Consider the following 25,173-nt stretch of genomic DNA (forward strand, 5'->3'; position numbering starts at 1 on the left):
ATACTCAAGGACAAATAAGTGATGTACCAATACTAAGAGTTCAAAGAAATAAATACATCCTTTATGATTTCAAGACAAGAATTAAATGTGCAAGTATACTCTCAGCCATTTGTGTTTTAAATACTACCTGCTTCCCTTTTGCAGTATTTTGATAATGGTTATCTATTCCTTAGTACATATATTGAATAAAGCCATCTTTACCAAAGCCAAACTGGATTTGGTGCTGCTGTGAGGCCTCAGCAATGGCAGAGGAGAGCAGGACACCCAAACCCCACCTCAGTGGGAGGAAAGGTGAGCAGAGCTGGAGCAGCTTCTGCTCTGCTGCCAGCTGAGCTCCCTCAGAGCTGGGGGAGGATCAGCCCAGGAGCCTGCACACCTCCCTGCAGAGTCTGGGTGCTTTGGATCAAACAGGAGAGATCTGAGGGGTTTCTGCCTGCGGGGCTGAGGATGCACCTGGCAGACACCTGCTGTCCCCAGCCCTGCTCCCTGTGTTTGAAAAGAATCCCACACAATTCATACCCTGCTTCCCTGAGACCTGCCAGCAGCGTGCTCAGCTTTGAGCCACCTTCCTTCTGTTTCACACCAGGAGAAGCATCTTGAAAGGCACAAACTTACTTGGTTTCAATGAGGATGTCTGCATTGGCTGGGTTCAGCACGGCCTTACAAATCAGCTCCTGTGTCACGGGAATAGACTTGTTCATGGAGACGCACAGATCCGAGAGGTAATCCAAAAACCTGGTGGAAAGCACGAGCCAAGAGGGTATCAATCACTGTTGAAGTCTCACTGAAGCAATCTACATTTCAGGAAGCAAACATTCAGAACTCCACTTGAACAGCGCAGAGCAAGACTTGCTGCCCGAGGGGACGGCAGGGCGAGTGCCAGAACACAGCCAACTGGCTGTGCTTCCTCCTGAGCAAGCTGGCAGGTACAGGCTTTTCCCAGAAGGAGAAGGGTAATCACATATTCAGCAACGCAGCTCTCACCTGGGCTCCCTATTTTTCCTCACGAGACTCACAAAGGTGTCAATCTCAGCAGCTGTGATGTGCTTCTCCAGGAGCTTGCGGTTGTTATGGAGCAGGGCTGTGATGGTGTCCTCAGCCAAGACATCATAGCCAATCTGCTTCTGCATGAAGCCAAACTGCTTGGCAATGTATTCCTTCAAAACACACAGGCAAGGAGGAAGGGCGTGGAATTAGCCCTCAGAATTCAAAATAATAACAGAAAACAGGTGGATGTTTGTCAATACCAACATCCCAAGGAGCAATCTGGGTTAGATCTAAATTGTTTGTGTGAAAGAAAGCAAACAATGACAGACAACCCTCCATCCCTCCCCTCTGTCCTGGCCTAGACAGCAGCAAGGCATTTATACTTATCTGACAGGACCTTGTTTTTAATACATGGCAACAAAAACTGAACAGCCTTAATTTACAGGGCAACTTTCAACAGAGCCTGTAGCCAGCAAGAGTGAGCAGTCTTGAAATTCACCTGTGTGGGACAGTTAGAAATTCTGTTGTTTTCTTAAATCCCACTTAGAACCAGTGCTAATCACACTATAGTCCCTGACAGATGAAAAATAGAACGAAACTGAGCAATCCCAAAACCTCTTGCTGACTGTGCAGCCACAGCAGAGCAGGGTTTACTTCGTGGGATAAAGCTTTTTTTTAATTAGAGCAGAGGAGCCATGCTGGTGCCATTGATCATGCCAGAGGTATTTCCAACCTGATTTTTCCTATAGTCCTGCTGGGAGTGCCTGAGCACCCTGTAGCAGAGCCTGCAGATGTGCCTGAAGGGTGCATGGCGCTGGTCCCCCAGCTCCTCCAGCCGCAGCATCGGCCCGTCCCCGCTGTCCGTGAAGGGCGCTTGCAACAGCTTGAAAATCTGCAGGGTCAGGAACAAACACAGACCCAGCCCCATGAGGCACTGCCTTCTCCTGCTCATAACCAGGGTCAAAGCTCTGGGCCTTTGTCTTGCAAAAGGTACATCAGAAACAGGCTGCAGTCACCAAGGTTCTTGGCCATGGAGCAGCCCGGACAGAAGATGCTGATCACCTTTATTCAACAGCATCTGCTGGAATTTTTAGTTCAGCAATGGTGAGCCTACACCCACTGCCCAGAGCCTGCTGAAAGCTGGAAACTCAAAGGACCTTTTGGTCCCTATAATTTGAGACCAAAGTTTCACAGAGCCACAGACTGGCTTGGGTTGGAAGTGACCATGAAGATGACCTTGTTCCAGCCCTCTGCCACATGCAGGGACACCTCCCACGGGGCCAGGCTGCTCCAAGCCCATCTCTGTTACCAGGTTATTTTTTCCAAGAACTCTTCCCATAGGCAGAGCTCAGAGAAAACCCCAGCCTACCTGCTTTAGAATATTCTGCTCCCTCATCAGCTTTTGCCGTTCTCTGTTCGGTTTTGAAAACACCACCTCAAGGACATCCTGGCCAGAATTAGTTCCACCAGTTACAAAGTAGACCAAATCCTCCAACAGTTTGGTAACAGATCTATGGAAAAGCCAGAAGCTGTTAACATGAGAACACAAATTCTCTGTGCTAAAAGAGCAGTGCCAGGGTAAGTTTACACAGATTTCCAAATGCTAAGTGGAAAACTAACAGCAATTAGAGACTGGATAAAGCTCAGAGGTTTGCACAGAACTTAAAATTAGAAATTAATGCTCCCCCATTGCTGCAGCATCACTGTCCAACAGCTAAACCAGAGCAGCAGCAAGGCAAGCAAATCCCAACTCTACACTTGCCAAGTTCTATCTGGCACTTCTTTCAATTGCCACAAACCATAAATCAGGTGATAATCTCTCCCAAGGCCAAATACAAGGCACTGGCTATGGAAGCACAGGGGCCCTGGTGTGACACAGCCACCCCTGTGCTCTTTTTGTGTGGCCCCATTCTCACAGACACGGTCAGAGGATTTGCAGCAAGTCACAGGTTCAGTCCTCACAAGATGGATTAGGAATTCCCACACTCCACTTGCAGAGGTATGCTGGGGATTAGTCCCCCAAGCTCACAACATTTCTCATGCTCTCACTTCATGGAGGACAAGAAAGGCTGGACAGACCAGGCCTGAGAACCTCCACTATGGACACAGCAACATCAAATCCCATCAAGGAGGAAACCAAATCCCTCTTCTATAGCTTACTCTGATAAAACTGTCAAAGAACCAGTTCCTGACTACAGGAAACAACATTACCTGATCCAAATTCTGACTTCCTTACCTTCTTTCATTCTGGGTTATTGTTCCCTTTTCCAGCTTGCCAGCAATGGAACCTAAAACTTTGCTCGCATCATTTGCAAAATCCAAGTCCCGAACCTCTGCAGGAGAGACTGGCACTATAGCAAAAGCTTCTTTGTCCTCCTTCACTGGAGAGGTCCCAATCTGAAAACCAGAGAAGCTTTATCAGCAAACCCCAAGGCAGGAACAAAGCAGTGGCTCACACTCAGTGATAATGAAGGAAAAGCCACCCTCTGCTTAGGCAGCATGGGAGCACTGCTGAACCCAAGCTCTGAGAACACTCTGTGCAAGCTCAAAGCTGTCCCTAAATTCAAAGGAGCAGCAGGTGAGATGGCAAAACGTTGCTGTAAGCCAGTGAAAAAAATATCCTGCTCCTGATGACTGTTATGGAGCAGAAGCTGAACAGTGTAACTAGAAAAATACCATGAAACTGAGCCATTAGGAGCAAATATTTTGCACAGGCACTGTTCATTACTGTCACATGCTCAGTTTGTGACATGCTCAGGGAGTGAAATTCCTGCCAACACTTCTGTGGAATCAAAGGATGTGCTTAGACAAAGTCACAGAACTTACTTTCAGCATCACAGGTTTCTCCTCCTCTTTATCAATTGGGATGTTGGTGCTGTGAACCCAGGTGTTGGTGCAGAGGTGCCTGAGCCTCACGTAGGAGTTCCTGAAAGAAAGTCAGGAGTGCCCCAGCATGAGTCAGCCTCCCAGCTGGGAAGCCTTTGCATTGCTGGGATTTTGAGATGCTGGCAGGAACAAGTGGAAAAGAAGTGTCATCCCTGTCCACACTGCATACCACAAGTGCAACAGCATTCTTATTGCCCCAGCTCACCCTCTGCATTCACCTGAGCAAGGTTTCTTCTGTAGTGAAAGGGATTCTGCTCCAGAACAGAACCACAGCCCCTCTGAGCTGCTCTAACTCAGCTGCTGCACAGCAACAATCTGAACCTCTTCCCATCCTCACCCTTCCACTGCTGTGAGCTGCCAACTTCTCCTCTTACCTCTGGGGTTTTCAGCCCAGAACTCCCAGATACTCCAGAATATGGGTACCTGATGATTTAGGGAGCTGCTGAATAAAGGAACCAGCTTGCTGTGCTTTCCCAGTGGGAACAGCAGCAAGGGTGGCACTTGGAAGGGTGCAGCAGCTTTTCAACAGCAAGAGGGGCCACATGAACAGCAAAGAACACACAAACAACAGAAAATCCAGTGCTAAACAGCTGGTGTTACATCCTACCACAATCCAGACAGGTCACAGGAATGAATGCCTTGTCCTGACAGGACACCCAAGGCTTTTAGTCCCAGGTCATTCCTGGCAAGGAAGTCACTTAGGAAGTCACTCAGTCTCAATTTCCCCATCTGTAAAATGGTGTTCTCTTACTTATACCTCAATTGTAAAGCACTCAAGGCACTTTCTAATTATTTCTACATTCATTAAAAGAAGAACCTGATTCCAAAGGATAAAAGGAGGACAGTCTGGAGAAGCCTTACTTGAAAATCCCACCAAGCCCCCCAGGCTGTGCAGAGGTGACCATACCTGGGGACGAGGCTGTCTCCCCCTCGCAGGGTGGTGGGGTCCAGCTCGAAGATGGAGGAGATGTCGTTGCCCTCAGGCACAGACACCAGGGAATAGGCCATCTTCTCCTGGGGCCCCCGGCCCCGCCGCGCCGCCTCCTGCTCCGAGTCCAGCTGTGGAGAGAGCCACGGCCTCAGGGCAGCCCTGCAGAGCCCCCCAGCCACACAGGGGGCACTGGCACCAGGGGAATGGCTGCAGGACACCAGGAGCACTGACAGCAGCTGCTCTGGCCATGCACACCTTGCTTCCTTCCCCCGGGGTAAGTCCTGAGTGCCAGCACAGCAACTCGCCCTCCACGCAGAGCTCATGTCTCACAGACAGGGCCAGAAGAGACAAACCCCCCCAGGCATTCACCCCACACACACTGGGAGCTCTTGACTGCTTTCTGACAACACACATCAGCTGAGATCCCCAATCCTGACGCTGCCAGCTCTCCAAACATACCCCACACATTGCAATTATCCCTCTAACCACATAATTAATGAGCTGAAAACATAAAAACCCGGCCACACCGTGTACCAACAACCTTGCTGGGAAATAATCAGCTTCAGCAGCAAAAATGGGAGCCACATCCATCAATCCCAGGCAAGAGAAACAAAAAGCCAATCAAGGAGTTGGAAACCCTGCTGCTCACACTACAGCCTGTGCTGCTCTCAAGCACAAAAATGTGTTGCAAAGGCCATGGCACCAGAAGGATCTTTATTCCCAAGGCTCCAGCAAATCCCCAGCCTCCTCCAGCAAAGTAAAGATACATCAATTGGATAAAACCCCAGGGCTTCAGATGAAAGGACAAAAGGGTAGGAAAAAACAAAGATGAACTGAGAAAAAGGAACAACAACTTTCTCCAAATCCTTTTCTAGGGAGCTCCCAGCTGCCACAAGTCCCTAAGGAAGCTGCTCACTGTCCTGGCATGCAGGAACCAGCTGTCCATGCACCTCAATCCTGGCTGCAATCTCCAGGGTGACCAAAAAAGCACTTTCTCAGCTTCTCTGTGATGGTGGCACCCAAGGGAGTCAGCACTCAGGCACCTGCCTGTCAAAGCCCTGCTGTAAGGCACTGCCATCCTGGAGCAGATGGAAAAGGTATCCAGTGCTGCTTGTGCCTCAGGATACTCCCAAGTTAACATATTTGCAGTCAATGAACTTGGCTGCAAAGCAGTGACATTTAAAGTCTGATTTTGTAGATGGGAACAGGCAGTTATCTGTATGGAACAGAAATACACTTTGGGAGCGTGCCTTCAAGGGAAGGAGCAACTCTACACTCAGAGTCCATCTGGAGAGAAATTCTGGGAGAAATTCGCTCGCTTGGAATGAATTCTCTGAATTTCAGCTGTCTCCCTCATCCCCCCCAGCAAGGGGAGGGAGCACAGGGAGGGACACAGCTGCTCTGCTTGTCCTTGGGGAGACAATTGGTCACTTCTCCAAACCGGGGCAAAGCTGAACACGAGCAGCAAAGCAGAGAGCAGAAAATGGGGCAATTCAGGGAGCACTGAAACTCAACCCCAAAGGTGACAAGAGCAGCCCCCTTTGCTGCTGGAAGGTGGAGCTGGCACCTCACCCATGCCCATGGAAACCCCTCCTGCACAGCCCTCCGAGGGACAAGGAGAAAGCACCAACAAAACCAGTGAGCTGTGCACAGAAAGCCTGCAGACAGCTTGCACTTGGATCACCCTGGAGTTTGGATAGAGTTGGATAAGGCAGCCTACACCCTCCTGTCACCAGTGAAGGATAAACGATGTGGCAATTTCCTGTCAGAGCTGAGTTATGTGCTCCTGTCTCTTCTTGCTGGTCTATTTTTGCCATCTAGTGGTAAAGAGACAGAGCAGGGAAAAAGCAGAGAGCTGAGACAGTGCAGGGATGTTATCCATGCTCATGTCAGCAGGACACAGCACAGGAGCAGGGTGTCTACCTAAGCCCCTCAACACCGATTAACTCTTGAAAATTAACCCAACAAAACACCTGAGACCTGGATTCCCCCACACCCCAGGGAACAGCTGTGGGTGGGGTGTGTTCAGTTTTTTTGCCATGTTTACTGCAGTCAAGCTGCCAAATGCCACCAAGAAGTAATCAGGAAAACAGCTCAATATCTGAGGGCGAGGGAAGCATTTGAATGGCCAGGCTATAATGAAAAACCCTTTTAGGAGGAAAAATGCACCCTGCAGGATTTCCAAGCATCACATCCATCTCTTAGGAATGGAAGGAATAGCTCTTTGTCATACCCAAATGGTGCAAATGCTCCATAACACAGGATAAATGGCCAAGAAAGCTGCACAAGCCTGTCATCAAATCCAACTAAATAAATAAAATCCACAATGCAAAGTGCTGTTCCAGTTTTCTCTGTTTCCAGCTCCTGAAGCAATGCTGGCTCCCTCTGACACCAAAGGGAAGCTTCTGTCAATACAGAGCACCACACACTCAATCTTTGACACAACAACATTTACTGACAACACAGACTGGCTCCCACAGGACAACCAGAGGAATGGCACTGGAATCACCCTCCCCTGCCATTCCTGCTCTGTTATCCTGCTTTCCTGAGACAAGGTCCAGCAACAGCAAATCTGCTGTTTAACCACAGAGGTCAGACAGGCACAGCACAGGGGGACATTCCCTCAGGGACGAGTCCCATCTGGTGTCACCTTGATTTTCAGCCCACAGGAGGACAGAGCTCCAAGGAAGCAAAGGTTGAGGAAACAGGAAGACAGAAAAAGATGCCACAAAGGGAGGAGCTGAGGGGGGTTCAGGTAATGTGTTCATTCAGTTCCAGGTGGGTTGTTCTGCACTAAGGGGTCAACACCCACTCCTTGGACAGGCCTTAAAAGCCTCCAGAGCACTGTCAGGTTTTTGGTTTCTTCACTAACAAGGAAGCCTGGACCAGCTGTGCACTGGCCAGGGCCTGTGCCAAGCCCTCCTGAGCCAGGGGCAGGACCATTCCCTTGCCTATACTTACTGAGGATTGACACTCCAGGTCATCTTCCTCATAGTCAGGGTTTACCTGATGGAACAGAATCACAGGCAGGTCAAACTCCAGCACAGCTGCAAGGGGCACACAGCCTGAGCATCCCCTGAACTCCCGTGGGCACCAGAGCCCTGCAGTGCTGCAGGCAGGCAGAGCCCACTGCCCACACAGCTCACCAGGCTGCACATCACTTAAATAACCTGCACACATGCAGGGGAGCTCTCATCCAGGAGAATCACTACAGGAGCAAGAGTACACAGTTAACCAGTTAATGCCTTCTTTTTGTTGTTTAAATTCCAAGTGGAATTTCCAGCTATAAACTATTGGCTTGGAGAATCTTTTAGAACAAATGTTATTCTAACCAGGGATCAGGTGAGCAATCTCCTCTGGGATATTCCTGTAGGATCTCAGAGCAGGTTTCTGGTTTGGCTGATTAGAAAACCCAAGATTTACTGGAAAAGCTCTGCACTGGATCACTACTGAAAAGGATTTGCAGTGTGCATGTGACAAAATGCTTCTGGTTTTCCAATCTGCTTATCAGAAGAATATAAAATGGGATATTCAATCTGGACTTTTCTCTATCTGCAGTTCTCACAGAGTGGTCTGAAGTCAGTGTTTTCATTTTATACTCAGTTCTACGATTCTGCTCAAAAATCAGTGATTCAAGAGAAATTACCAACACTTGAATTCATTTTCCCCCAAAGGCTTTCAGTCATTTACCATTTATTCATCAGTTAATAAAGTCACATTGAATCCAGTGCCCACATGACAGGATACTATTTAGTGTCTATTCTTTGCAGGAGGAGTTCTTGACTCGAGAATTCACACAAAAAGTGTAATCAGCTCATGACTACCCCAAACCACGATATTCTTTCAGCTCCTTCATCTCATCTCCTACATTTAGCATCTCTTCTTGTATCAATCCAGATGACCACTCTCCTCCCCTCCCCGTGTCCAGTTTCAGGGTGGGAAATGACAGATTTTGAGAAGGTGCCAAAGGAGGAGAGCACAGTGTGAGGCAGGCAGAGGTGCCAGCCCAGCCCACGTACCTCTGCTGCCAGGTAGTGGCCCGTGGCCAGGTGCTTGAACCTGAAGAGGCTGTTCCAGTAGCCAGCTCCCCCCCGGCAGGGATCGTGCTGCACCACCTGAGGGACAGGGAACACACCTGGGATGCAGCACAGACCCCCTCCCTGCAGGACCTGCCTCATTCCACGTGCAGGGAAGGGCAAGCACAACCAGGGGCTGAGAAAAGACAAAACACCTTTTATCTGTCACCAGGACTGTGTGCAGGAATGCTCTGAGCTGGCTGGGAATGGCTCCCCTCAGTTTGTGAATGAATTAAGGAAGGGGCTCTCTATGGGCATGTGCTGCCAGGTCTTGAAACAAACCCCTACAGAAGGCAACAAATCCATTACCTATGGCTATCAGTAAATTTCTGGCTGTTTAAGTGGATGAGGGAAGGCACCTGGAAATATTTCAAATGCAACAATGCTGTACAAAAGAATTAATACTCATATTTACTGACCAAGCGGGGCAAGGAGTGCCTCTAACAGCTGTAACCCCATATTGGCTGCTCTGTGGTTAGAGTTAACCTGATTCCTAAAGAAAACTCATCACAGCTGACCTGTTCCTTTCAGGGAAGAACTCTCACCTGTCCAGGTAACTGCACACACATGGGGAGTTACCACAGACTGATAACATGCCTAAGTCATGCTAATTACAGGCAGACTTTCATTTGAAATACAGGAGAAGCTGAATGCCACAGCAAATACTTCTGGAAAAGGAATCTAAAAACACCTATCCACCACTACAATTTATTTTTTTATTCTTATATGCACTTCATAATTGAATCAGATTTAAAAATCATAGCCTCAATCTGTTGGTATTATTAGCATTGGTTTATTTTCAGAAGCCAGTGATGGCCAAGGTGTTAGTCACTCTGTTTAAAAAGCCAGTTCAGACAGACTGGCAAGGGGCTGCAGCCTCCTATCAGATGAGGCTATTCATAATCACATTATTCCACACCAAAAATAGAGCCTTCAGTACACTCAGCAGGACAGGGGAAATTATAAGCTGTTGTTAAACTTCAGTGACTGGTAAGAAAATGACTTCATTGATGTTTCTCTGTGCCCTTCTCCTGAACTGTAAAGCACCTGAACTGGAGAGCTCTGTGCTGCAGCAGAGAGCAGAGCTCCACTGTGACTGTGCACAGAAAACAAGGGAAGGAATCCTAATTTCAACTTGCAACACCAGGAAAATTTTACCTAAAGCGAGCAGCCCAGACAGAGTGCTTTAAACAGAAGGAGGAATTGATCCCAGCAAGGCAGCCCCAGCCTGGGTGCAGTCCTCACCTCCACCTCCCACAGGGCTTTGGAGCTGGTGGCAGACGTGGCCGACTGCCTGCCCGTGGTCCTGAGGAACACGTGCTGCTTCTTCCTGTGCTCGTCACACGTCAGGAACTTCTCCTGCTCGGCGTGGAACAGCCTCACCACGTCCCCCTGCCAAAGGCAGGCAGCAGGGTCAGCAGGGGCAGTGCCCAGCAGGGCCCCAGCTGCAGCCAGGCACAGCTCTGCCTCTCACCCCTTTGAGGATGTCGTCCTTGTTGTCGCTCCATTTCATGAAGAGCACGATTTTCCAGCTGGTGTTGCAGTTGACTGAGTTCACCTAGAAGGAGAATGAGGCCACCAGTCCCACTGTCCTGTGCCTGCACAAGATCCTGCCACAAGCAGGTCTGATTTTCTACACAATTTTCACCAGAACACTGCAGGCCTGGCTGCATTGCTCTGGAAAAGAGAAGTCTTTTCTGCAGCTGCTCCAGAACAAGTAATTCCAGAGCTGACTTGCTTGGAAGCCACTTGGTACACATCTGTGCTGGTAGATTTAATTGTCTTCACAGTAACTAGCATGGGGCACATCACTGTGCCACAACTCCTGATTTTGAAGGAACAACTTGCTTTTAGCCAGTCATGCAAAAGAGACCAAACCCAAACTCTGCCAGCACCCAAGAGAAAGCAGAGCTCCAAAATTCTTCTTCTAAGTCACTGATGACCAGGATAACCATTCCCAATAAGCAGTGCCACGGGTACCAACCAACTTGCTGAATTCCAAACCATGTACAAATGGGTGAGCTGAAGCACACAGAGGTTTGTCCAGCTGCTCCAGCTGGGCCAGAGTCCCCCCTTACCTCATTGCATCCCGGATTATCCACAAGCTGATGGCTACTGGCATGGAGAGGCTGGCCAGCATTGACAGGATTCAGGACTACTTTGTCTCCAATGACAACCTGCAGAGAAGTGCAGCATCAGACAAATTTACACCCTGACAAAGCTCTTTTTCTTCCTTTTTTATTTTTTTTTAACGGGTACCATGGGAGGAAATCACCTTTCTGCAGTCTGGAGAGATGCCAGTCTGAGTATTCCACCAGGATTCTGTCTGCTTCAGAATTTAGCTCACCAAACTCAGTGACTGGGGCAAAAACCCCCATGCTACTGGACTCAGAGCCTTGCAGAAGAAGCAGACTGAGTTCTGGTACAGATGGGGCTACAGGATAAATGATGGCTGGCTGATAAAGTCACCATGTTATTTGCCAAATATACCTGGCCTGAACCCCAGAGCACACTGAAGCTCATGACCTCCTGGTTTTAGGAAGATTCCATACCCAAGTGACTCAGCTGTTGCAAAGGAAGGGATTAAAATGGCAATGCATTTAAAGATTTCCCATGAGCAGGAGCATTTCACTTCCTTATTACCTCACTCCTCACATCCAAAGTGATGACGAATTTTGATTCTAAGCTGACAACACTGAAAACCAAGATGCTAATTATTCCTTCCAAACCTCCTGAAGGAGCTCAACACTTCCTACCATTTTGAATTGAGCAGGAATTGTGCAAGGCCAGCCTAATTAGGTCCCTTATTCCCTCCAATGTTAGATCATTCCACGTTTCCAAAATACAAGTTACCATAGCAATTTTCCTCCCCCTCATGACAGCATAGCAAAAAGGTTGTTCCTGCATCATCATCACGCCCTGGGAGATGTGTGCATTGCATTAATTGCAAGAGAGGCCTCCCAAGTGCAGGCTGTGCCCCAGGGATGTGTGAGCAGCCTGCCCCCAGCACTTACACTGTCCCCGATGGAGCGCAGCTTGTAGAAGGGCTGGATGTAGAACCAGGAGCCTTCATTTCCAGCTTCATCCAAGGTCACCCTCATTGCATTCTTCTCTAGCAGAGCTGGAAGCCTCTTATTTACTGTTAAGTATTTGTTACTTTTTAAGTGAAGCAGCTAGAATAAGAATCAGAGTTCAGTTCTAAGAATGCTCCTGTTCCTCCCCTCAATAACCCGAGCGTGCATGAGACAACTGCAGTGCTACACAGGAGAGCAAAGGGAATTCTGAACACTGATGGAGTCAGGCACAGCCCCACTCACACCCAGACACAGAACACCTCAGTCAGTCCAGCTGCCCCTTGCCCAGCTAGGACAAACACATGGAGATGCCCTCATCACTTTACAACAACCTGCTCAAAAAACCCAGGACCAAAACTTGTGAAATGCTGGGGACGAAGTGGCTCCTCCTGGTAAGAGACAAAGCTGCTCTTCTCTTGCTTTGCTTGGTCTCATCTAACAACAAAATCTAACTATTTCTGTTGATTTTCCTTCTGTCACTTTATGGTTTCTATTTCTACTGATTTTCCTTCTCTGTGTCAGTTTATGATTTAAGTGTCAACATTTCCCTGTGAGAGGATATTTGGTGTTGTACATGTGCCACCTCCCAACAACTCTAATGAGGGCTCTAACAAGGATTTCTGAAGAAAACAAGCAATGGTGACCTCAAAACCCATAATAAACACAATTAAGCCATACTAAAACAGTGATCTCATGCTAGATGTAACACCCAGGATCCCACTTCAGAGCACAGTGAAACCTGGCAAAACTACAGGCTCTTGATCATCAAATCCAGAAATCTGAAGTCCACTGAGCAGGGAATTTTCAACTAAATCTTCTCCAGCTTGCACAGATGTTCACTGCCTACCTGGATGACATTCCCATACTGGATGACTGTTCCCAGCAGTTTTCTGTTTTCAGTTTCGTTCTGTTTCTTTTCCAAATCTGCTGCATGCTGAAATTAAAGGAGAACAGTTCAGTTGCTGAGTGTTTTAGAAAAGGGTGTTTTACAAAACTCCCTTTTCTTCAAGATTATTTCAAAGGACTGGAAAAACAGCAAGCATCTGAAAGAGCCTAATTTCCTCTTTTTCCAGCATCCCACAGTGTAATTTCCAATTCCCTTTTTCAACTCTTTGGGGAGACAGACACACATCGTTTAAGTAACCTGTAATTTGGGTACAATTGGACAAATTCTGGAATAAAGCATGAGATGAAAAGCTCAGACAAGACAGAAGGCAGATACCTAGGGAGGGAAAGGTGAAAAAGGGATGGGAAACAACTCCAGCCAGGAATTCTATTTGCCTTTCTCCTGACTTCTACACAAATTGAATGTAAGAACCTCAACTCTGGTTCTTTATTTTCCTTTGGCAACAGAGGCTCCAGCTGCCCTCCAGGCTGTTTCTCTGGAGACTCCAGTGCCCTCCCTGTGCAGCAGGACCACAGGAAGGCACATGAAAACACCCACTGCAGCTGTGGATGGAGAGTTCCCACTCCCCACAGCTGGGCCTGTGCTCCCTGAGGTGATGGAGCCCCTGTGCCACAGCTGAGCATTCCTGCACCACACTGACAGGGAAAGCAAAGGGGAAACCCTTGCAAAATTGAATTATTATAAGGACACAAACCCCTAATTAATAATTAACAATGAGCCTCTTGCCATTGCTGTTTTAAGAATGATCTATTTGGCCCAGGCTGTTTTTAAATAATTTCATTTGGTAAAGATCTTCTTCACTTCACAGGAAAGATGATGTTTTGAATTAAAAACATAAATCTGCATTTGCTTTAACTGCTTTCTGGAGGTGGAGAGCAATTTAAAATTGGACATTTTAAGAGGCTGAGCATCAAGGATTATGGTTTGGTTCTCAGGTCTCAAGGACACCTGGGTCCAGGTTTCTCTTGGAGAAGAAAAGTGCCCACAGTTGAGGTGAAGTACCAGGACAAAGGAGCAGCTATTTGCACACTCTTAAAGAATTTCCCCAGCTCCAGCTCACTCAAAATGTGCTGTTTGCAGAGGCTGTGCAAGGTATGAAAAGTGGCTTCTTACTCCAGGAGAACCTGAGATACAGCTGCTCCTTCAAATCCAAAATTTCACTCAGTCATGCAATGCAACATCATTTTCTCTGCATTACTAAAATACAACTTTTTTGCTTGATTTGCAAGTATTCTGTCAAGAAAAGGTTTCTTCAAGACACCAGAGCTCTCCCAAATAACAGCAACCACAGCCAGGACTGCCCTGCCCCACTGGGTGCCACATTTATTATAAATACAAAACCCAATTTTTTCTGTGAAAGTACAACTAGGACTTAGGATGCACTTCAAAAGCACTCCCCAGCCCTGACAGTCACTCCAGGAGAAGCACTTTTCTGGCCACTAGATGTCAGCTCCTCAAGCAGCTGGGATGCTGCGACCACAGAGAGACAAGTGTCCCAGATTTGAAATCCCTTAAATGGCATTAACTTAAAATAACCTGACCTCAGCATGGAGCGCTCCATGGCAGACAATAAATTCCACCAGCAGACAAACAGAAGCCAAAAAAGGCAAGTGATGATGATGAACACATCTTGCATCATCAGCTGCGTTGGAAATGCAATGCTCTGATACAGAAATGTCATCCTGAGCAGAGCTCACAGCTGTGGGCACAGGGGTTCAGAGCACTCCATGTGCCAGCAAGTGACCCATGGACACACAGGACTGGCAGGAGGAAGTTCTGATACAGAGATGTCCATGGGACACAGTTATTTTCAAGCCCCAGGTCACTGCAGACCTGATTGAGCCCACCAGAGCTCACATCCAAGCGATGCAGATTGAATAAACCCCAATAAAACTGTAAGGCACTCAAACCCTTCCTCCAAATCAAGCAGGTCTTGGTGGGACATTTCTGGGCAAACACTACTGGGCTCAGGCTCATCCTGGACAATCTCATCCTGGTAAAACCTCATCCTGCATTTCCAGGACCCTGGCACAAAAGGGTCAAGTGCCAGATGAGCAGGGACAGGTCCCAGACACTCACACAGGGATGCACTCAGGGAAAGGGAGACAGCTCTACATGAGAATGTAACCCAGGGCAATGCCAAAGCCTTTTTCTTCTACATTTTACAGTATTTAGACTCCAATTCCTGTGCAAACCCGTGAACTCTCCCTTTTGCTGATGCACCAAGCAGCCAAGCCCAGAACCCCCCTCGCTCTAAACCTGCTGCCACGACCTCCTTCCCTTATCAACACGAGAAACACAGCCCAGGTGAGGGAGCTTTGTGCTACCAAAATAGCTTTGTCCCTGCCAAGCTGATACTTTTGGGTTATAAATACATTTCTTGCAGCAGAAGGAGTCCACCAGTGGGTCTTTGTGAAGTGCAGAGCGAGGCAGCCATATGGCAATCAGCAAGTGACACTCTCCTACGGGGCCATTTCGTATTCCAGGCTACAATGAGCTTAATATAGGCTCAAAGAACCTAAAAATATTCAGAATTGTAATTTTGACATGAAGTACTCCAGCTATGTAATTTTAACATAAACACTGAGTTTATTTAACTCTAAAGTCAACAGATGGTATTTAAGTTAAGTTGGCTTTTTTTTATATAGGAACTCTAAAAACAGCAATCAACTGCCTTACTGAGTTTTCAGCTGCTGAATGTCAACATTTTACCCAGAAAATATTAAATACTGCAAGCTAATAAGGAAGGAGAGGCTGTCTGGCCTTATAATTACTCCTAATTACCCATCAACCTTCCCATATACCAACAGCAGCAATGTTTGTTTCAGCAGCCCCAACAGATTGATGGGAGCTGAAACAAATATTGGGAGCTCAAACCAGCAGCTCCTGGTTTTCCATGCTGGGATGCAGGGCCTTAGAATCCTCCGTGCAATTTCAAGGATTCCTTTTTTATGCCTTTAACACCCAAAATGCTCCCCTGGAACACCATGAACTCTACCTCAGGTAAAAGACAAGTGCTCCCAGGGCTACCCCTATCATGGACACAGCACTGGGGGACACAGAGCTTGAGCAGGGACAGGAGGGGGTTCTGTCCACTTTCTGTGACTCAGAACCCAGGGAATGGCTGGAGCTCTGCCAGGGCAGGTTTAGGATGGATTTCTGGGAAAGGTTCTTCCCCCAGAGGGTGCTGGGCAGTGCCCAGGCTCCCCAGGGAATGGGCACAGCCCCGAGGCTGCCACAGCCCTGGACATCACTCTTGGGGACAGGGTGGGACTGCTGGGGTGTCTGAGCAGGGCCAGGAGCTGGGATGATCCCTGTGGGTCCCTTCCAACTCAGCTGATTCTGTGATTTTGCCATAAATCAGAGGACTGAAGGCTTGGACTGAACATCTCCAAAGGGATCTCGCACGCTGATTTATTTCTACGTACACTCGGTGTCTCCTCCACAACTGTGCCAAGCTGGAAATCCTTGTTTGGAGCAGGATGGCTGTGAGGAGGGCCCTGCAGAGGGATACTCACGTGCAGCTTGTTGAGCAGCACAGCATCCGTGGTGCTGTTGGCTCCGGGCTTTGCTGCCTTCCAGAACTGCTTCTGCGCCGAGTAGCGGTTCATGGGACACAGCTTGAACAGGCAATCTAGAAAAACAGGGAACAAACACAGCCATGGCTTCAGCCACTCATCATCATCTGGATTCCTGCTGCTAACGCTCTCCAACTATTCCAGCAGCAAGGAAAGCTTTATAAACAAATTCCAAAAAGCTCTTGATCAGACGAATGCTTTTCTGAGCAACAGGAATGTCGCCCCGTGCATGATAAAAACTAACTGCTGCTGCCAACATCTGATGCAAGACCAGAAAATTTATAACTTGTCCCAGTCAAAAACGTACCAGACTAAAATGGGAACACGTTCCAGTGCTTTCCCAGGCAAGCAGACTTGGTTTCTGCACTTTCAGCTTGGAGTTTTTGTACTTCAGCAGGTCAACTCTGTCAGATTTGGGGCTTTTTGCTTTGCGTGTTTTCACTGCTGTTGTTAGTTTAGTTCTTAAATCAAATCCCTTCTATTGCTACGGAAAACTGGGCAAAAAATAGGAGAAACTCCTCACCTAATGAAGCAGCAGCAGTATAAAATACCCTCAAACAACAGCCTGCACAAGCACAGACATTCAAGGCATGGCTTGAGGTAACACCAAAGCCCTCAGGGTGTCAGGTTCTATACCCAGTGCAGCAACACAGTTTATTTAACATTCTGCCTGGCTAAAGCCAGGAATCACAGCTCATTAGTCTTATTAAAAATATATTCCTGTATCAGAGATGCTAACTTATCAGTAATAAACCCACATGAGCTGCAGTGACTGTTTTTCCTCCTGTCGTCGCTAAGCAACGGAACACGCAAAAAAATAAATTCAGCTATTCAAAGGCAGCGCCTAAAGTAGCAGCTCAGAAGTTCAAACAAAGTGCCAGAAGAGCCAGGAGGCTGTTCCCAGCCTCTCTGGCAGCAGAGTGGATGTCAGGCTTCAGGCTCCTTGTTCACATGGCCTTTCTCCAGGCTCCTGGTGTATCCCCATGGACAAGCACAGCACTTTGGGAAGCAGCAAGGTGAGGAGAAACCCACCTGGGGTTTATCCTCAGTGCCTGAAAAGCAGAGCTGCTTGTTCATGGACACTCTGGATGCACATCAATCAGAATGGGAGACACCCCATGCTGGAGACAGGTCATGGCAGCTCTGCCAGAGGCTGAAGCTGCTGAAGGGGCTGAGAGAGAGCTTGGTAGTTTCACCTCTGGATGCTGTTGGAGATGGACACTGTCACTCTTCTCGTGCCTTTCCTCCAGAGCCCACCAGGCAACATCAAACACCTTTCACAGAAGGGCAAAGAATCCCAGAGTGGTTTGGAAGGACCTTAGAGATGATCCCATTCCACCCTGCTTTACCAGCCCAGGACCCCAAAAACAGATCAGGCAGGAGCTGGGCATGGCACTGGGGCCCTTTGACAGTGACACTGGGAAGGACAGAGCTCAGGGCACGAGCAGGAACGCTGAGCTGCATCTCTGCAGAAACACTCGGCTCCACTTCATCCCCACTGCCAGCCTGGGGCTGCTGAAGCTCCAGGAGAAGTGCAAACCACACTTCCCAGGTTTGTGCTCCTCACCGTTTTTTCCACTTCCATCAGGATGATTCACAGAGATTGACAGCACAGCAGAGATTCAAAAAGCCACTGCGGGCTGGCACTTGGAGCTAAGACTCTGCATTGTAAGCAACACACCAGTTATAAAATTTTCTATTTTTGCTTAAACCATCAGTTCACACAATGACAGCAATTAACACACAGAACTGCAGAGAAGAATTAATTGTATGCTAGATTTAGTCACAGTGCACTTCTTTCCATCCTTTTTTCAGTCAAGAAAGTTGTCAAGTTAGGCTTAACTTCCAGATTGTTAACTGCAAGTAACCTCTCTCCTGCCTGAAGCACCCAGAGAGGGCTACAAGAGTTTGACCTTGTCCAGTGCAAGAAGGGAAAGCATAACATGTTTTCCTTAGGTTTTCTCCCTAGTAACAAAGCTACAGATCTAAAAACAAACAATGAAAAGCACCCAATATATTTATTTTCTAGTATTTGTTCTATGAAATCTATTTCTGAAGTGGTTGAGAAGTTCAACTTTGCCTTATTCACCTTCATGTGGTCACCAAATGTATTTCGCCACAGGTCAAACTACATGAACTTTCTGGCCAGAAGACTTTTAGATCTCCAGACCCCGCTGCCTTGGATGTTTACAAAGTCAAGGATGTGCTGGCTGAGCACCATCGTGGTCATTGATCTGTAACCCACAGTCCTGATGACTGTGCAAGATAAACCCCTGCCTGTCAGACACCATCCTTATGGAATTTAGGTCTGGCTCTACAACGGGAGCCAAAAATCCAAAGCCAAAAATTAAAAGTGAAGTCAAAGGAGCCCAAAGCATCAGCTGCCTGCTCCACTCAGTGATTCAAGCAGCTTTAGCCACATAGGAAAGGTGATAAATAAAGCAATTACTGCACAGTAACGACATCTTTTTATAGACTGTTTGTTGCATATTAACCAGGAAGGAATGCATTTTCCTTTCAGATCTTCATGATACACAGTGAAAAATGGCAGAAGTGCTCAATGAGGTAGTACAAAAATAAAATACTACGTCACTGTTGATGAAATGATGATACATCAAGCCTGAGCACCCAAGAAAGGTCCTGCAGGAAAAAGGGATTGCATAATCCTACACTACCCCTTTGGGATGAGGAACGCTCCATGGGCACGCATTAAATGTGCAGTTCAGTTCTTCCCAGCTAAATCCTGCTCCTCCCTCAGCGCCTGCTCTGCACGGAACCAAGCGAGGCTGCAGCTGCTCCACGTGAGAGATGAACGCTCTCGCTGGTGGGACACTCACAGCCCACGTGGGCTCTGCCACCTGCAGCTCCCTGAAATATCACAGCGAGGATTGGTTACCCTCTGCGTGCACCAGCAGCACAGAGGAGTTGGCAAAACCAAGGATCCTGGGAAGGGTAGAAACCCCCGTGTTCCAAAGTATTTCGGGGTTCAAGGAAGAGGGAAACTTGCCAGCAACGTTATTCCAACTGCCATTCCTTCTACCCCATGCTTTTCACTTGCTCTTCTCTCTGCTACATTTCCTTCTTGACTAGGCTGCACTCCTTCCCAAGCCAGCAGGTTCCAAACTTCCAACCCTTCCCTCCAATTCAAGCCCAAGCAACCAAGCACATCTCAAATGCCCAACTTTTGCTTCCACAGCACAATGAAAAACCTGACAGAGACAGCTTTTTCTTACCACCGATTCCACCACATGGGAATTTCAGTCACATTTAGGTAGTACATTAATAAGATTATTTGAAAACATAATGCAAGACTTCTCCAAAATTGCAAATATGCAAAAATATTAGAGAGGCTGAAATGATAGGAGAAGGGAGTTGAGTATTTCAGAGCCCACCCAAGACATCACCACCTTCTTTCACACAAAACTGCCTAGAAATACCTAAGTCAAACATTCCCATGCAACTCCAGTCCCCCCTTCAGAGGCTTCTCCCACTGTTTTGGGCATTAAGTGTTGCCACCCTGTCAGTTCCACCCCTGGTCTATGGGGACAGCTCAGAGAGCTCCTGACCACACACTGCTGCCACCCAAAGCTCCCCCAGACAATGTCAAACATCTTTCAGAGAATGGCAAAGGTTCATGGAATCATGGAATGTCTTGGACTGGAAGGGACCTCAGAGCTCATCCAGGGACACCTCCCACTGCCCCAGGTGCTCCCAGCCCCAGCGTCCAACCTGGCCTTGGGCACTGCCAGGGATCCAGGGACAGCCCCAGCTGCTTTGGGCACCTGTGCCAGGGCCTGCTCACCTTCCCAAGAAGGATTTAATCCCAATATCCCATCCATCCCTGCCCTCTGGCAGTGGGGAGCCATTCCCTGTCCCTCCAGACCCTTGCAGTCTCTCCCCTCTCTTTTTCTTGTAGCTCCTTGAGGCACCACCCTGGCTGCTGCCAGAGCCCAAGCTCAGTCTGGGGGCCCCAGCCCATCTCCCTCCCCCTGCCCGTCTCCAGCACAGCCATTCCAGAAAGATCTGGAAGCAGTTTCAGCTCCAGCCAGGCTGGTTGTGCAATCCACCACTCATCATTTTTTCCAAATCTCCACAGCCTATTTTAAGCGCTTAGGAGAAGGTCCTCACCAACTTTCCTGCAGTTGGAGAGAGCAGGAATCAAAGACTTTGCTGGCAACAGAAAGGTGTGTCGTTATTTCGGGTTTTAAACCCAGGCTCTCCAAAATGCCAACTGGAGAAAGGTAAGAACCAAGAGAAATTACTCCCCCTCACAAAAACCATACTTTAGGGTGCTTTCAAATGAGGGAAATCTTATAAAGATGAAGATCTTTAACTAAGTCACTTACAAATCCACTGAATATTTAACACCAACACAGCTGTTTCTTCATTACTTGGAAAAACCAAACTCATTTTTTGCACAGCAAAACTAAAATTAAAAGAAAACCACCAATTCCCTGCTGAAATTTAGCATTTTCTCTTCAGACTTTTCTATACTTAGATACCTGATATTTTCCCTAGGCCAAAGCCTGCTCACAGGAGAGAATGAACACACTGATAGTATCTTTTCTTTTTATTTTAAATATGAAAGAACAGCAGCAATGAAGAAGTAACGTAGCTGGCAATGAGGGACATACTGTAAATAGAAGTTGTTGACTTTGTATTTATGAAATTGCACAGCTTTAATACACTCACAAGGATGGCAATGCTCCACAAGATGAGTTTAATTTCAAGACAAAATGAAGACCTCTCTTGTGCTCAAATGCAGTATTTTCACACATGAGACTTAAGAGAATAACACTAAATGCACATATTCAGTCACAGACAAGTTTCACCTTCTCAGAAACCCTTGGATTACTCCATCATCTATTTTATACTTGTTCCCTCTGAGATTTAAAATTAATAGATGACAGCCTAAGAGGTTCAAAGAATATAGAACAAAAGCAGCTACAGAAATGTGTTGATTATTAATCATTCCTGCATTTCCATGAAGAGGGAGAAAAAAGAACCTGATCCTACTGAAATGACTCTCTTTGTGATGAGAAGACATCCTTTCATTCTCAGCTCTCAGGGATCAAGCTTAGCTGGGGGCACAGCAGCTCGGAGCAGAGCAGGGGTTCTGTGGTCCCAAAGGAGCTCCAGCCACCCACAGCTCCACCCCAGCAAGAAACCAAACCTGGGCCCTGCACATTCAGCCTGGGGGAAGAACTCCACTGAATTCCCACCTCATGCTGCCAACAGTTCTGCCACTCCAAACAAGAGGGGAAACTGAAGCACGGGTGAGCAGGGCACTGGCATGGAACAGGGAGATCTGGGGCTGCCCCTGCATCCCTGGCAGTGCCCAAGGCCAGGCTGGATGGGACTCTGAGCACCCAGGGACAGTGTCCCTGCCATGGTCCTTCCAAGCCAACCCATTCTGGGATTCTACCCCAGGCCCAAAGATCCCACAGCAATCACGAACCTTTGCAAAGAGCCCCATCACCCAGGATTCAAACCCTGAACTAATTACATGACAGAATTTATTAGTGGTTTCTGCTGTGGTGACATCTGTTACCTCCCTGCTTTGTGCTGCTGCATCTTGTGTTTCAAGGGCTTTCAACACTTTGCTTTTAAAAGCAGAATAAAGGGGGAAAAATCACCCTTGCAACCAACATTTAAATTGAGAGCGTGCACGATTTGTGATCTAAATATATTTTAATTTCTATGTTAAAATAACCACCCTCAACCCCTATCTGCAAGACACGAGGGTAACCACCCTCTTGCTATTATATTCATTTATGCAAAGCCCTACCAGTGGGAATTGCTGCTTCATTTGTTCAAGCTGTAACAACACAGGAAATCATGTAATTGTTATAACTTGGAGCTGAGGTATCAAAGCAAAAGGAGAAGACTGAGCAGAGATTTCAGAGAGAGAAAAATTATCCACCTGAGAGCTGGACACTGGATATCAATGTCTGCTAAAGCTGACCTGAGAAATGCACCTTTAAGTAAACACCTTGTGTTCCAAAGAGTTCAGAACACACCAGTGTTTGTTTTATTTCTACACGTAACCTCTTTGGTCTCCTTCAAAAAGAAAACTGCTACTCGAAAAGAGAGAAATATTTAGACACTGGATATACAGGCAGTTCCAAAAGGAAACATTTGCAGGAAAGACCAGATGCTTTTTTCTATCTCTGGTACTGAGGGAAGATGCTGGGTGAAAACACAGAGCCAGAAGGGAGAGCAGCACAAGCAGAAAGGAAAAAAACCCTAAACCCCACTGATTTAACTACACCATATCCCATCTGACATCCATTCAGGCTAAAAAAGCAAGAAAACCATTCCTCTCCCTGCCATCTCAATGGATGATGTGTTCCTGGATGGGCAACCCTGGCTACAAGAGATCTGAGGTGGCAAAACAGAGCAAGCTCCCTCAGAGAAAGCTGCCAAGGACACAGTGAGTGCTCCAGGATCCCTGCAAGCATCAAGGTACAGCCTCATTGATGGACACAAGGCACAACTTCAACCAGGAGAAGCTACTTTAGAGTCATCTCTTTATAAATCATCAAAGCACCTTGATGGCTCCTGGCTAATAACGGATACAAATCAGGAAAAATCTCTTCATGTTGAGGAGAGGGGAAAAGAGAGGGAAAAACCCTCAAGTGAGGGGTTCAGAGCTGCACACATTAATGAGAGCTAACCAGGATCCCAAGGCAGCTGCTGGTCCCACTGAGTGCTTCTGTGTCTCACCTCAGCTCCATCTCTGGTCCAGCATGAAAAGAAGCCCTGAACAAGAGGTCACCTGGACAAACTGAAATGCCACCCCTTTCTCTCCCTCACAAGCACTGAAAATCAATTTTTACACACAAGGAGAAGGATTTGTACTTCATATGAAGGGAGTTCAGCAAACTAATGTCAGAGGAGTTGCAGAAGCAGTTCTAAGTAAATTGTTGTGGCTCTAGCCTGGGAGCTGGATCCTTGACCCAGGAAGCCATTCCCAATCTCCATTTCAATAGTTTCCATGACAAATCTCCCTGTGAGACAGCAACACAATTCTCAGGACAGGAACCCTGTGACATTCCCTCCTCAACATCTTTGGGTCTTCTCAGTCTACATTTCACCCTGGCAGTAAGCCAAAGCATATTTATTTTCTGGCTGAATTTCATTTAATTTTGGCTGCTCACCCCTTGGATTTCACTCTCACATTTGCTTCTTCACTTGCTCCTGCTTTTCCGGATGAAAGTTCCTGCTGAAAACAGGGCAGGAAGTGGGGGCAGGAGGCAGGGAAAGCTTGGACAGTCTGAGCACAGGAAGAACAAGGAAGATCAAATTTCAAACCCCCTCTGGAAGCGTCAGTGTTGACCAGCATGGAAAGAATACTGCTCTGCTATTAGACAGAGCTGACTGAACAGCATAATAAAAGTCACTTCTATTTAAAAACATTCCGTGTGTGTTTCTCAAGGAATGAACCACCACAGCATCACGCAAGAGAAAAGGCAAATTTTTCAGCTGTTCAATAAAGCAACTCCACTTTCAGCTCTTAAATGGATTTGGCTTAAAGAAAAACTGCATTGCCAAGAAAAGATGTAGGGAGATTAAATAAATATTTGATAATATTATTGAGGTCTTGCTTGGAAGAATGGAAGAAATAATAAAATTGAATTTAGTGCTTCAATTTTTCTAAAGCTAATGAAGCGCTTGGGATCCCTTGCCTGGATTGCTTTATTTGTTTCTTTCCCTCTGCACCAGGTGCTGCCCTCCTGAACTGCCAGCCCACTGCCTCCTGCAGAATTCCAAATGCAGGCTCACAGGGCTGGGAGCCCCTTGGAGAGATTCCTCAGCTCATCCCTCCCTTCCAAGGGCAGAATCAGCTCCACTCCTGCCATAACACCTGAAGGAATCCCTTCCAGCACTCCACTATTTCTGTACCTAACCCATTCATTTTTACAGTTTCCTGCCATGATTTTCTTCCCTCTCCACACGGACATGGCAGAAGAGAACTTCTCCCTCTCCCAGCAGTACCTGCAGGCTCCTCTGTCCCACAGCTACTGAGATGTAAGACTGGTCAGGGGCCTGCCTGCCCACTTCCCTCCTGGATTTTCTCTCAAACCTTTCTGGAAGTGCAAGAAACTTCACTTGAGGCTCTGCCAGAAAGAAAAACTGGAAAAAATAATAACTGTTTTTTAGCAATGCTTCTTTTTCTGTATTTTTGAAGGCAGCAACTGCACTTTTTGTCACAGCACAGCACTGACAACTCCTTTTCTAACCACAGTTCCCACACCATGGATCCTTCCCTATCACACTGCCACGTGCCCACCCTCCTCCTCTCTGGATGCAGCCAACTGAGAGCAGTCTTTGACAGATTCTGAGCGGATTCCCAAGCTGGTGTCTCCTCTGCAGAGCTCTCAGAGCACAGCCAGCTGTGACCAACACTGTGGGCAGACATGGGCAGCACCCAGGAGGTTTGAGCTGCCACAGATGCTCAGCCTTCCAGAAACTGGCTTAATAAAGTGAAGATATACACAAAAAACCCAGGCCTGCCTTAACTCTAGGAAACAACACCCTGGAGCTGAGCAGAGGAGGGTTCTGCTGTCCAGCTGTGCTGCAAACCCAGCAAAACACCCCTGCCCACATCTGCTCCGAGTCTGCAAGTTTGAGTCCTTCCTTTCTGTTCCTGGGATTGAGTCTTTCACCTCCCGAAGGCCTCTCCCTTCTCTCCACTTTAAACAGTCCCCATCCTCTCTGGCAGGGGCCCAGA

The 25,173-nt window shown here is 47.4% G+C and overlaps 1 protein-coding gene across 3 annotated transcripts in view; it reads right to left on the bottom strand.

The window, feature by feature from the left end:
• ITPR1 (inositol 1,4,5-trisphosphate receptor type 1) overlaps window positions 1-25,173 on the bottom strand; it is a 160,012-nt gene that overhangs the window by 96,172 nt on the left and 38,667 nt on the right. For 2 of the 3 annotated variants that reach the window (XM_050979264.1, XM_050979262.1), the window contains exons 4-18: window positions 16,380-16,495; window positions 12,802-12,888; window positions 11,895-12,053; window positions 10,959-11,057; window positions 10,355-10,438; window positions 10,126-10,272; window positions 8,824-8,919; window positions 7,766-7,810; window positions 4,781-4,932; window positions 3,814-3,913; window positions 3,224-3,384; window positions 2,357-2,498; window positions 1,721-1,879; window positions 985-1,157; window positions 616-735 (exon numbers count right to left, since the gene is read on the bottom strand). In XM_050979264.1, coding sequence (XP_050835221.1) covers window positions 616-735; window positions 985-1,157; window positions 1,721-1,879; window positions 2,357-2,498; window positions 3,224-3,384; window positions 3,814-3,913; window positions 4,781-4,932; window positions 7,766-7,810; window positions 8,824-8,919; window positions 10,126-10,272; window positions 10,355-10,438; window positions 10,959-11,057; window positions 11,895-12,053; window positions 12,802-12,888; window positions 16,380-16,495 — 1,840 coding nt within the window. The remainder of the gene's footprint in view (window positions 1-615; window positions 736-984; window positions 1,158-1,720; window positions 1,880-2,356; window positions 2,499-3,223; window positions 3,385-3,813; window positions 3,914-4,780; window positions 4,933-7,765; window positions 7,811-8,823; window positions 8,920-10,125; window positions 10,273-10,354; window positions 10,439-10,958; window positions 11,058-11,894; window positions 12,054-12,801; window positions 12,889-16,379; window positions 16,496-25,173) is intronic. The other variant, XM_050979263.1, reaches the window with a different exon arrangement.

This window comes from Serinus canaria, chromosome 12 (assembly GCF_022539315.1).
Source record: "Serinus canaria isolate serCan28SL12 chromosome 12, serCan2020, whole genome shotgun sequence".
Lineage (NCBI taxonomy): Eukaryota > Metazoa > Chordata > Aves > Passeriformes > Fringillidae > Serinus > Serinus canaria.